We start from the raw sequence: 12,599 nt of genomic DNA, 5'->3' as shown, positions 1-12,599 counted from the left end.
TTCAAGGAAAGACCATAGGGCTTGAAGGAAACAGGGCAGGAGCAGTGCCTGGAGTTGGATTGTGTCCATGAAGCCCATTACAAGAATGGACCATTCCCCACAGCTGTGCTTAGAAAACTTGAGCATCCTTTTCCCAAACAAGCGGCAAGCCTGAGGGGTTTTGCATCACCAGCTTGCAGAACCAGATGCAAATGCAGGTATCCTGTGGCTTGCACACCTGCTGCTAAATATTTAAATGCATTTGGAGATCACATAAATTCCTCAGTATTTTGTGAAGAATCTCATGAAGAGTTTTATTGTTTAGAGTGCTTCTGTAATTTGAAAATCAGAGTTTTAATGGCCTGTACTTACAGTCTCATTTATTTCATGTGATTTATTTTTTCAGTTTTGCTGGCACATAACTTTAAAATGTTCACAGGCATTTTTTAATGTTTTATAATACCGTGAAGCTAATGAATGAGGCCTACCATCTAAGCCTTTCAAAGCATTTCAATATAGCATTATTATGATATGAAGAAGTCAGGTTAGCAAATTCTGAAATAAAGAATTTTTAAATGGATGTTTTACGCTTCTGTATCCATGTTTAGGCATTTACATTAGTGATCACAGCTTGCAGTAGACACCATAAACCTTAAAACTGACAAAATTATGAAAAGCAAACACTGACATTAGTGGGACTTCAATACAATTTACTGTTAATGAAAGTATCAGTGTAGTCTGTTGATGAGAAAATATTTGTGCAGTCTCACACAAACGTACATGTATAATCAACATACCTTCAGCTTATTTTTCAGACAGAAATTTGCATACTGCTTTAAAATACTTTAAATGTTTTTCCATTTATCTGTCATTTTTAAAAATTAGGAAGATGGCAGAATTTACCCATTATGTCATTTATCATTCCACAAATATGATAATTTTGGGCAGTTGTCAGTGGAACTACATGAAAGAAAAGCAGAAGCAGGACAAATGATACTGATACCTGCTGAATTTCATAGGAGTTGGAATGCCCCCTTAGTCTACAGCGATACTTGAATGATATGAACTATTTCTTAAGTGATACAAATACTTAATTTTTATTAAACATTTTAAAATATTAAATTTAAATTTAATCAACAGCAGAATAAGCCATCAACAGGGATATTATTCTCCTAGTTACACAAAATACGGTTGACTGTTGTACTTCTCTTTTTTTTTCCTCACCAGGATTACACTTTGACTATGTATTTTCAACAGTACTGGAGAGATAAGAGGCTGGCTTATGCTGGCATACCTCTCAACCTCACGCTTGATAACCGAGTGGCAGATCAGCTTTGGGTGCCTGACACTTACTTCTTAAACGACAAGAAATCATTTGTGCACGGTGTTACTGTGAAGAATCGAATGATTCGCCTTCACCCGGACGGAACGGTGCTTTACGGCCTCAGGTCTGTGCTTCCATGATGAAGATTTCATCACTGCTGTTATGTGTTGTTGATGTTTGCTTCCTGGTACAAGGTTATTACAAACATTGGTTAGTTTATTATGTAACCTTCCCTGTAACTCTAAGAGATGCCAGTAGAAAACAAATGACACACTCGATGTTTCTTAATTTTGCCAGAAGCGCCTTCAGTCAGGTTTTATCTGTTTCTGTACAGTCACCCTATCTGGAAAGCCCACTGGCTATAGGAAACAGAAAAGCACATATTAATTGTAAACCTGAAAATCCTGTCCAAAATACAGGCAGTAAGATTGAATGTGGGTGCTTATATTGTCTCTTGATGTGTTCATAGTCTATATAACAAAAGCCAGAAGTAGCCCTGGCTGGGGAGAGTCGGCCACAGCTAAGATCATGACCCAGTGCTTTCAGTGATTTCTTCAAGCAGGAATCAGCAAATGTAATTGTTACATTTCAAACCAGAGGTACAAAGTGACCTTACATTCTCTTACTTTCTATGTATTTTAGGTTTGACTTGTGTTTTCTTTCTTTTCTGCCATAACTTTTATGGTTAGAAATGCTGAAGTATCCTTCCCTTAATAAACTTAACTACGCTAGCAAAAATCCTTATGGAAAACCCAGTAGTATCAAAATATTGCTTTCTTTGAACAGGTTACTTCATTTGCTCCAATGGTTTAAACCAGCAAAACAAGTCTTTGCCAGTGAAAGCTCCATTTCCATAGTTGGAAGTTTCTTGTATATTTAAGCGGATATAATACTCAAGATTGGTGCACATAGGTAGTGAAGGATAAAAAATCCCTAATATAGAAATAGATCAGAAAAGTGGTGCAGATGTGTTACATACCCAGTATCAATATTTTACCTGCTTCTCATTTTTATCAACAGCAGATCTTTTTACTTGACTTGGGTCTTGGCCCTCACCTTTTTAACTCGTATTACATTATGGAGAATTGAATGAATCTTTCTAGACATAGTATAGAGATAGACTCAGCCTAATATGAAACTTCAAAGTTTAGAATGTTTTCTCTGTAATTAACCTGTTTTGGCAAAAGGAGGCTTTTGTTTTGCAAGGTATTGACCTAGTATGGAACACTACAGGTTTAGGATACTTTTCTCAAGTGGTTACATGTAAGAAAAAAGTATCTGAGATATATTTGTCTTCTTCATGTCAAGAAATATCCTCACAAGCAATATAATAAAAAAGTAAAGGAGATTAGAATTCTTGTGATCCTAGTAATATGTGGAAGTCTTTCTGTCACTGCCTAAAAACATTTGTACCTATTCAGGTGAGGATTATCTGTTACAGAGTAGTGTATTTGGATAAGTTGGCTTCCTCTTCTGCAAAATACAAGTGTCCACAGCAGATGCATTTCACATAATAGGATTTGCTCAGCAGGATTTGCACCAGTGGCTCATATGAAGTACACTTCTTCCCATTCCTTTTCTCTGAAAGCATGTAATATCCAGGGTGAGATATCCATGATATGCAGCAGCTAAGTTACATAGTGAAGAATGACTGTCTTTAATTAAGTTGTGGCAAAATATAGAACATTGTGATCAAAAGGAAGAAAATATCTGAGCCTTATCTCTGCTGATGTAAAGTTCCATCACTACCCTACTTCTTCTTTCATGGCTTCAGAGCATCCCAATGGCATTGGGCTCAAGCTGCAGTCCAGGGCAATGTGGGTTGAGGCCAGAACTTGGGAGTTTTATGTGCTACAAAGCACAGGGTCACTCAAAATAATAGGTGAAATTTTGGAGGGTTGCAACCAATTACAAAACATCCACAGAACAAAGCAGTTTCTCAACACATATACGATTGAGAGTGATCCCAAGGCCACACTGGATGTGTGTTCTCTTCTGAACAATGTAGGATTTATCACAGTTTTGAAGGACTTGACCTTCAGTCATCCAAGGTTCCTCTCTGCTTTAGAGAAAGCATTTTGCTACTGCAGCAGAAGTCTGTGATAGTGAGGGAATGGAACAGTAGCTTTTTGAAGTTCAGACCATTTCTGCGGAATTTTTTTCTTTGGCTGACACACTGAATTTGTTCTACCTTCTTCAGAGCAATCTACAAGGAAAATTATGATATAACAGCATTTTTTTTTTTTCATAAGAGACTACGGAAGAAATAACTATTTTATAGTCTGGGGATCAAAAATAGAGTCTGACTGCTTGTGTTTCTCATGCATAAACCTCTTGTTTTTAGGCAGTACAATTTTAAATGTTAAAAGTAACTGGAGTGGAGGAATATATGTATTTTATCTGAATGGACTCACATAATTATTACCCATATTTGAAACATGATGAATGTTTGCAGGGTGAAAAAGTTAATTGTGATCAGTCAGACAAGGCAACCACACTTCTATTCTTTTTGGATTAATGTATTTCTGTATCAAGAAAGTAAACAGTCAGGACTGTGACCTAGTCACATATGAAGTATCTATATAGCAGTATCTAGACTGCTTCATACTGTGAAGGTTTTGGGGACATAAAATATCCTTCTCTCAGTTATGTATGCAGCACCTCACAGCCCATCACAGATGGGGTTCTTATACAATATGGCAGTATAATCAAAGGCAATGGGCCCAGGAATATAGTACCAGAGAAAGATAAGTTAATCTATATCCAGAGGAAAGAAAACCATAGTAGGAAATTATAAAAAATTAAAAACATTTTGTTTGTGTGTTGCTTTGACCCAAATTGTGTGTCTGTGTCTGTGTCCCGCTTCATCTTCGTCTGGCTCATAATCATTCCTCTGTCACTGCCATGATGATGAGTTCTTGAAACTTTGTTGTCTTGTGTCAGGCACCATCCCATCCCATGAAAAGTAAACCTGTTGTTCCTGGGAGCATACACAAGCCTGAGCCATTCATATTTGCTTTGGTGTGCATTTGTGCAAGTTAAATTTGGTTGCTTGAATGTTCATTCAGGAGGGACCTCTGAGTACTAAACTTACTTTGAAAAAATGAGGTAAATTTGTTTCTGTCTATTTCTGGCTGTATCTTATTTTCTAGTTCATTTTTTCTGTAGTGTAAAAAAGTTTCTTGAGCAAGAATGTGCAGTTTCTGGTACTGGAACTTGTGATGCAAACCCACTAGAGTATGTGAACAGACCAAAATAAAAATACATTCCTTAAAAGTCATAACACAGTTATTAAGTTGAATATACATTTGCCAGCTGTATAATTTTTTACAATAATGTAAAATTAATAATTTGTGTTCTGTAAGGCTGGCATTTATAGCTAGTTATACAACATAATACAGTAAAGAGTCTGCTAGCACATTCCCTTTTGTATCAACTTAGCTTATGTGGATTCTGCTGCAGGATCCTGCATGAGACCTAGGTTAGTGTAGGCAAATCTTCTAAAGCATGGGAGAGAACCTTCATATCAACAATTTCCAAGCATGCCTACTTGTTTTACTTTGAACACAGTTATTATTTGACTCAGGAGCAAGATCCTTTCATTGCACAATCAGTATGGCTTTGTTAAGGGCATCATTGCTTGCTTATCAATAATCACAGATTTAAGAATAAGTTTGCTCCTCTAAGACTGTATGCTAATCCTAGTTTTATATGCTTAGCTAGAGCTGCTCTTAGTAACTGTATTGAGGAGACATATAAAGAATCACAGAAAGCTTTGCATTGGGAAGGACCTTAAAATCATCCTTCCATCGGCAGGGACACCTTTGATTAGATCAGGTTGCTCAAAGTCCTGTGCAGGCTTCAACACTTAAAGGGATGGAGGATCCAGAACTTCTCTGGGCAACTTGATCCAGTGCCTCACTACCCTCAAAGTCAAAATTTCATCCTAAAATCTGATCTAAATCTACCATCTTTCAGTTTAAAGCCATTCCTCCTTGTCCTACCACTACACATCCTTCTAAAAAGTCCTGCTTCAGCTCTCTTGTAACCTATCTTTTGGTACTGGAAAGCCACTATAAGATCCCCCTGGAACCTTCTCTTCTCCAGGCTAAACAACCCAGATGATTAATCATTTCCATAGTTAATAGCTCTGTGTCTTACCATCCTGCCTGAGGTTCCAGAAGGGCATTTGCAAATGTTGGTTGCAGAGAAGACATTTCCCTAAACTGCAGAGCAACTGAGGAATTGCTGTTTGTACATTGTTCCAGCCCACTGGAATTTGTGTTAACAGAGGAACCACAGCAATTCCCAGAAGCAGCTTGGAGGAAGGCTGACCTAAGTATCCTCTTGTGATACAGTACTTAGTACCTGACATCCTGTACTGTGGGACTAGCATAAGAGTATTCAGAGGACAGACAGATCCTATATACTAAGGATAAGCATTCTTTCCTTCCTTTTCTTTGAGATTGGATAGAACATTCATAATAGCAATATAGGTTTTTTTTTTTACTGTGAAAGATGTGAAGAAAGGCACCTAACTACTTTTTTCTCTTGAAACATTGCCCTGGAATATTAATTTACCAGATTAGAAGACTGTAATTTTAGAAGGTTAATGGGCAGAAGAAAGAACTTCAGAGAAGACACATGAAAAAAACATTAACATTGAGGGTTTCAGCTTTTAGTGGTATATTTAAGGAATTTTCCCATCTTGTATTTATTAGCATAAATTATCACTAGAATATTATTTGTTTAGGAACAAACTGTGCAAGGTCCATGTCTTGTTTATATCAAAAAAGGATCAGTAATGAATGGAGCTAGTCAGATTCAGAAGATATTTTATATGATGCCATTATAAAAACAATGATGCATAATAATGTATATACCCTTGGTGAAGGCTGTGATTCAGAAAAACATCAAAATATGCTGCAGATTAATTGTGAGCATATGATTATATCTGTCTAAAGTTAGTACAAATACATAAATCCATTAATTACAAAATGAAGCGACAGTGCTGTGTGAAGCTGTTAAGATACTTGTTCTGGTTGCACATGTTTATTGTTGACTCTCTTGATATACAAGAGGTTGATGAATAATGCTGATTCATCAATAGTGAAATATTTTGCAAAACCATCCTTAGAGTGCTAAATGGTTAAATAGACAGAGAAGCAAAAGTGTATTGTTATTTGAGGAGAAAACTTAAAACTTCAACATGGAGCTTCACAACAAAATCCTCTTTCAATTTGAAAACCAGGGAAGTAAGATTTAAAACAAAGAATTTTGCTGAACTTAAAAGTTTTTTCCAACATTTCAGGGGTTTTTTTCAAGACCTGCCACAAAACCAAGAAATCAGTTATTCATGCAGCTGTAATACTTTTGACATTTTATAGCAGACTATTTTCCCTTCATGGTTTCTGTTATAAAGTCGTATCTTTTAATCTCAGCAAATGTTCACGTAATATTTGCATATGAGGATAGGTCCATTGAACCCCAAAGGGGCTGGTTGCACAAAGGTAATTCACAGCGAGTTGTTCCACTGAAAGTCAGTGTAATTGCTGCTCCATTAGGCTGCTGTTCAATGTAAAAATATGGACCAGATTCTCAGTTATTGTAAGCTATTCTTCAGAAGGTCTTCACTTTGGAAGATAAACAACCCCATCACCCAAAACCTGGATTACTGGCTGTATGGTAAAACTGTTTGATGCTTGTATTTCAGAATCACAACCACTGCAGCATGTATGATGGACTTGAGAAGATACCCATTAGATGAACAAAATTGTACTCTGGAAATAGAAAGCTGTATGTACCTAAGAAAATGCATGTGAACTCTAGTTTGGTTTTTGTTGTTGGTTTGTTTTTTTTTTTTAATAGAACTGTGTAATATTTACATATGTGTCTATAAACACTATTTGAATCATGTAATTATCACAATTTAGGGTTTTTTTTGTCTGTTTATTTGAATTATTAAAAGATATAAGGAGTCATCCATTTCTAGATAGAGGAATACATCCTGGAAAAATGTGGTTAGGACAGAATGAAGTCATTTAGTATTCCTGCCTAACTTGGCAGAGGTAGTGACTGGATGCTAATCTTCAACATGAGAAATGAATATTTGTATTTTTATCAGTTTTATTTTCAAGAGAGCAAACACTGTGTTACACTTTCAATATGCTTTATTATGTATGGATCATCTTGGTGCAGGACCTACCCTGGGCTTTCAGACTGACCTCATTTATGATTTGAAATTGTGTTATAAAAAGAACAGTATTCTCTTTTTCACCTAGTCATGTCCTAGGATTGCAATATTCAGGTGTATATTTACTCTTCAGAATTATCTGGGTCATTTCTGCTACTGGCTGGAAAATGTGGGCCATATACAGAAAATACTAGTATATATTCTATATTCAGCTGTAGTCCTCTACTAGTGGAAGCTAGTGGAAATGATGCAACACACAGTTTACTGTGAATGGAAAAGGTCTGCCCCAATTATGTTTCTCTGTGTTCATTGAATAATCAACCTTCTTCTGGTGATTATCAGTGTAAATATACATTCGGTTTCAATGCTAAATGCATTTGATATCCTAAATCTTGGATAGTGTTTTCTTCTCACTGTGACCATTAGTGAATAATACATGAATGATAAAAAAAAAGGTAAAATAAAAAGAAAGCTGAGTATTTTGCCTAAAATTCCCAGGCAGACTGTAATGGTGTAGCAATGTGGGAGACCTTCCCACAGGCAAAATACCATACAGCTCTCCAGCTGTACCAATTCTTTTTGTTGTCACAAATGACAAGCTGCATGTTTGGAGCTACGTTTGAGTCTGCTGTTATTTCTGACTCTCTTGCTTTGCCTGCAGATGGCTACACAACTGATGACATAGAGTTCTACTGGAGAGGTGGAGATAACGCCGTCACTGGCGTGGAGAGGATTGAACTTCCTCAGTTCTCTATCGTGGAATACAGACTGGTGTCAAAGAATGTTGTCTTTGCCACAGGCAAGTATTGCCATTTGCACATTTAGTGTTTAATTCTCTTGTGCATGAAAATTACTGTTTTATTAATAATTAATAATTAACTATTATTACCAGTCACAATATGTAGCCTGTGTTGCATGTTTGGATAAAGAAATTACCTGACAAAACCTGGAGGTAGGAGCCCATGAAAATTCCAGACTTGCATTCAGTACTGCATTCGGCTCTGGGGCATCCAGCACAAGAAAGACATGGACCTGTTGGAACAAGTCCAGAGGAGGGCCACAAAGATGATCAGGGGGCTGGAGCACCTCTCCGATGAAAACAGGCTGAGAGAGTTGAGGTTGAGCCTGGAGAAGAGAACCTTCTAGCAGCCTTCCTGCATTTAATGGGGCCAACAAGAGAGGTAGGGAGGGACTTTTTACAAAAAACATGTAGTGATAGCACTAGGGCAAATGGCTTCATACTGAAAGAGGGTATATTTAGCTTAGATACAGGAAGAAATTCTTTACTGTAACAGTGGTGAGGCAGGAGGCTGCCCAGAGAAGTTGTAGATGCTCTATCTCTGGAAGTATTGAAGGCCAGGTTGGATGGGGCTTTGAGGAGCCTGGTCTATTCAAAGGTGTCCCTGCCTACAGCAGTGGGGTTGTAACGATGTGGTCTGTAAGGTCCATTCCAACCCAAACCATTTTGTGATTCTTTACCTCCTTGTTTATTTTTCTTTTTTGTGTATGTATGTGACACTTAACTAGACACCTAAATATCTATGGTCTAAATAAGTATAAAGTCATTCACCTCTGAATCATGAGTTTAAATGTAACCTGCAGGGTAACTGATCATACATAAATGTGTTTTGGCATGCTAGGTCACAAAGCCACCAGTTTTATAAACACCTCCCTGCAACTTATCAGTGCATGGTTTTTTTTGTTGTTATATAGTGAACGTAATGTCTTTTGTCTCTTGATTTGCACTGATAGATATACAGTACTTTATACATAGCCATCCAGTGCATTTGTAGTCATTGTTAAAGTGCTAAAATTAAATCCCTGCTTGTTTCCTTGAAGATGGAATAAAAGTTAGTAGTAACTCACAGCACTGGATGTCTTTAGATTACAAGGTGTAAGGTTGATTTACATATTTGGCGTTAGACACCAAAATAGGAATATGTGTGACAAAGGCAAAGCAACACAGAAAGCCATCAGCACATGTGGGGCCATTATTTGGTTCATTATTGGGCCTTCAGATTTTCAGTGCTGTTCAGACCACAGGAGTGTGCTGTTCCATCTGTCTCAGCACACCAGAACAAATGAAGCACAGCTCAATCATGTTTGTAAGCATCACTTCACCCACTCTTTGGACACAGCATCTGTTTCAAAGTACACAGAAACACGAGCTGTATTTCAGAACAAAATGTAAATATTGCTGGGATTGAAATTAGTATAAGGGGGTTTGCCAGCTGCTGCTGTTCTCAGTTACCATTGTGAATGGAAGATTTTTTAAAGAGAGAATCAGTTGCTCTAATCCCATATCCTTCTGTCCTGCAGCTAGTGTCACCTTTGGCAGCCAGGGCTTACCTGCCCCTCCACAGGACTGGATATGCTTTTGTAGGAAGGCTCTTTTAGACAACAATGAGAATACAGAGAATTTATTTGTGGAGTGACTTTTATGACAGTCCAAGGCCACCTTTTAGTTCAGTATGAAATATTTCACTAAATGCATGACTTAGTAATGTAGAGATGAGAGATTTGTAAAAATCAGGAAAACAAGAAATCCAAAGAGATATGTGACAAATACAAGAGAGACTAAAACCTAGGAGCGCATATTTCTGTGACTGACCAAATGTTCAGAATATTAATGGTTCTTTCTTAAAAATACTAGTGAAAGGAATAAAAAGTCTCATGCTTCAGGGTTTAAGACAGCTTGGCATTAGGGACTCACAGAGAACAGCATGTTTCTTGTGCCATTTTTTTCACTGATGAAGACACGATACTGAATTTACTATTGCTTTGATACAGGACACTATAAAAATGCTTGATTAATTATGACATTTTATGACAAGTATTTCCATGCAGGGAAACATCACATTTGTTTCTCAAAACCACATTTAAATCTAAATCTAAAGCATGCCAGCAGATCAGATACATAAAGTCAGCAGACACTTTTCAAGTTTCTTCTCAAGAGTTTTTTACAGTCCTAGTAATTAGGGCCAGTTTCTACATTTTTTTGGAAAATAAGTTAGGCATGTTTTTGGCTTTGAGGTTATTTAAGTCTCAGGGGGAGATATTAGTTCTTTGAGTGTAATATCTCAGGGAACATTTCAGAGATTTCAGTCCTAGTGGGCTTTGATTGAATGAAACTAAAAGAAGACTTCAGAGTCATGCCATAAACAGCTTTTGGATTAGTTATTTCTCCTGTCCCTCAAGAGAAACTGTACTGTATAACCTTGTGTAGCTTAGGCAAAGGGAAATCTGTTCCCATAGTTACTTCTGAGAAGCAATGATAAGCATGGGAAAACCCCCATCAATTATGACAGAAATCTGGGTGGAGCTGCAAGAGTGCTGGAGGAACTGCATGCCTGTTCTATGGAATAGAAATTAAAATTTATCTTGCCAAATTAGCAACATGTGTATGAAAAAAGTTTAAAATTCAGTATGGACAAGTTCAAAATACAGCACCTGTGCAACTAATTATTCCTTTCCAAATTAAGGATAGAGAATGCTAGGTTATGCTAGGGTTCTGTGTATAGAAATATAGGGGTTGGTGTTGATCTCAGACTGAATATGAACCAATAAGTTGTTTTTGGGAGAAAAAGAAAAGAAACAAACAAAACCACGAATCTCATAATAAAAAGAAGTCTGATGTACATTGATAATGCTGAAGCTTTGTATTTTTGGTCAAGGGTAGCACTCTTTGAAGCAGTAATGGAGCAATAAAAGAGGGTTTATGGAAAATAAGCAAATATGAGTGAAGATATAGAAAACAACATACCTGAGATTAGTGGAGAAACAAGTATGGCCATGTAGTTTAAAAAAAGAGAGCACTTGATTGGGAATTAAATAAAACCTTCAGGTGTCTAGAAGGTATCTGCAAAGCCATGTACCCTGATCCCTTTTTTCATGATCTTTAAATTGCTATGAAGAAGAAATACCTGGTTTGACTATCCTTCTCACACCAACTGAAGGCCATACAGGATACCATAAGATGTTTAAATGGCACTGGATGCCCATGTGCCAGTAACTGAATTAAGCCCACAGTCAAATGCTATCCAGTCAGTGCTGTCAGTGAAGCCTAAAGAGCTATTCAGCTCTTGAATACCTCTGTTTTCTCAAATGAATATTTTAAGACACTATTCAGTTGCCTAAACATAACAATCTGCTGCTTCTTGAGCTGCTGTAGAAGATCTTGCTTAGCAGTTAGGCTGCTGTTCTGGCATCTTAGAGCCTTGCGTCCTATGTTCACCATCTACTGCTTCAGTATTGATTACTTAAGTAGTGTTCTGTTCTGCTCCTCCTTAGCCTATCACATCTCAAATGGCTTTAGCCACCACAGTACAGACAGTTAAATCACACCCTCAGAATCAGCTGGCTAGATCAGCCTGGATCTCCATGGTTTCCACTAACAGCTCATGCTCCATGCATGAGCAAATACATGCATTCAAACACCTGAAATGTAGTGCTAAATCTGTTACCTGAATCTGCCTCCTAAATGTTTGTTATCCCAAAATGCTTGGATAGTGAACAGGAATGGGGATATGTAAAGCACCATCTAAAGGCTTCAAGTCACCTAGCAGTTAAAACCATATTAGCAACCTGTTGGTAAGAGCAGGGTAGTCTTAAAAGATTTGAAAATTAAATATTTGCTGTATTCTGAAAGATCAGTATGTAAAGTATATTTCCAATTAGCCAAAGAACCTTCCCAGAAGAACATATTAAAATAAGAATTCTGTAACTGACCAACTCTGTTATCTTGTTTCATACTTGGATAAAACAGCAAGAGACTAATTTAGCCTTGAAGCCAGATATTTCAGCTTGCTAGCTTTTAATGAAATTGGAACAGAAACAAGTAATCTCTTTTTATCAAGTGCCCAAAAATGTGAAAAAGGAACATTTGGGGTTCAAGTATTGATTAAGTATTTATTTTCATACTTTCATTCTGTTAGATTGAAATACTTCTGGCAAAATTCTGTTATTCATGTAATATTTAAATTAGCACATATATATCAACATGTTATATGAGATGCGAGGAAGGATAACAAGGCAAAACAAGGTTAAAAGGAAAAAAAACCAGAAAATTTTTACGGAAACTTAACAACTAGAATTTCCTGGCAA

At 37.0% G+C, this 12,599-nt stretch overlaps 1 protein-coding gene across 1 annotated transcript in view; it reads left to right on the top strand.

The window, feature by feature from the left end:
* Positions 1-1,206: 1,206 nt before the first annotated feature.
* The window catches only part of GABRB3 (gamma-aminobutyric acid type A receptor subunit beta3), a 36,374-nt gene continuing 24,981 nt past the window's right edge, over positions 1,207-12,599 (top strand). Inside the window, exons 1-3 of the mRNA XM_053970210.1 lie at positions 1,207-1,427; positions 7,017-7,099; positions 8,158-8,295. Of these exons, the coding sequence (XP_053826185.1) occupies positions 1,222-1,427; positions 7,017-7,099; positions 8,158-8,295 (427 nt within the window). The 5' untranslated portion in view covers positions 1,207-1,221. The remainder of the gene's footprint in view (positions 1,428-7,016; positions 7,100-8,157; positions 8,296-12,599) is intronic.

Source organism: Vidua macroura, chromosome 2 (assembly GCF_024509145.1).
Source record: "Vidua macroura isolate BioBank_ID:100142 chromosome 2, ASM2450914v1, whole genome shotgun sequence".
Classification (NCBI taxonomy): Eukaryota; Metazoa; Chordata; class Aves; order Passeriformes; family Viduidae; genus Vidua; species Vidua macroura.
Note: the sequence above shows the minus strand (reverse complement) of the source record. Positions and strands in the feature narration are given on the sequence as shown.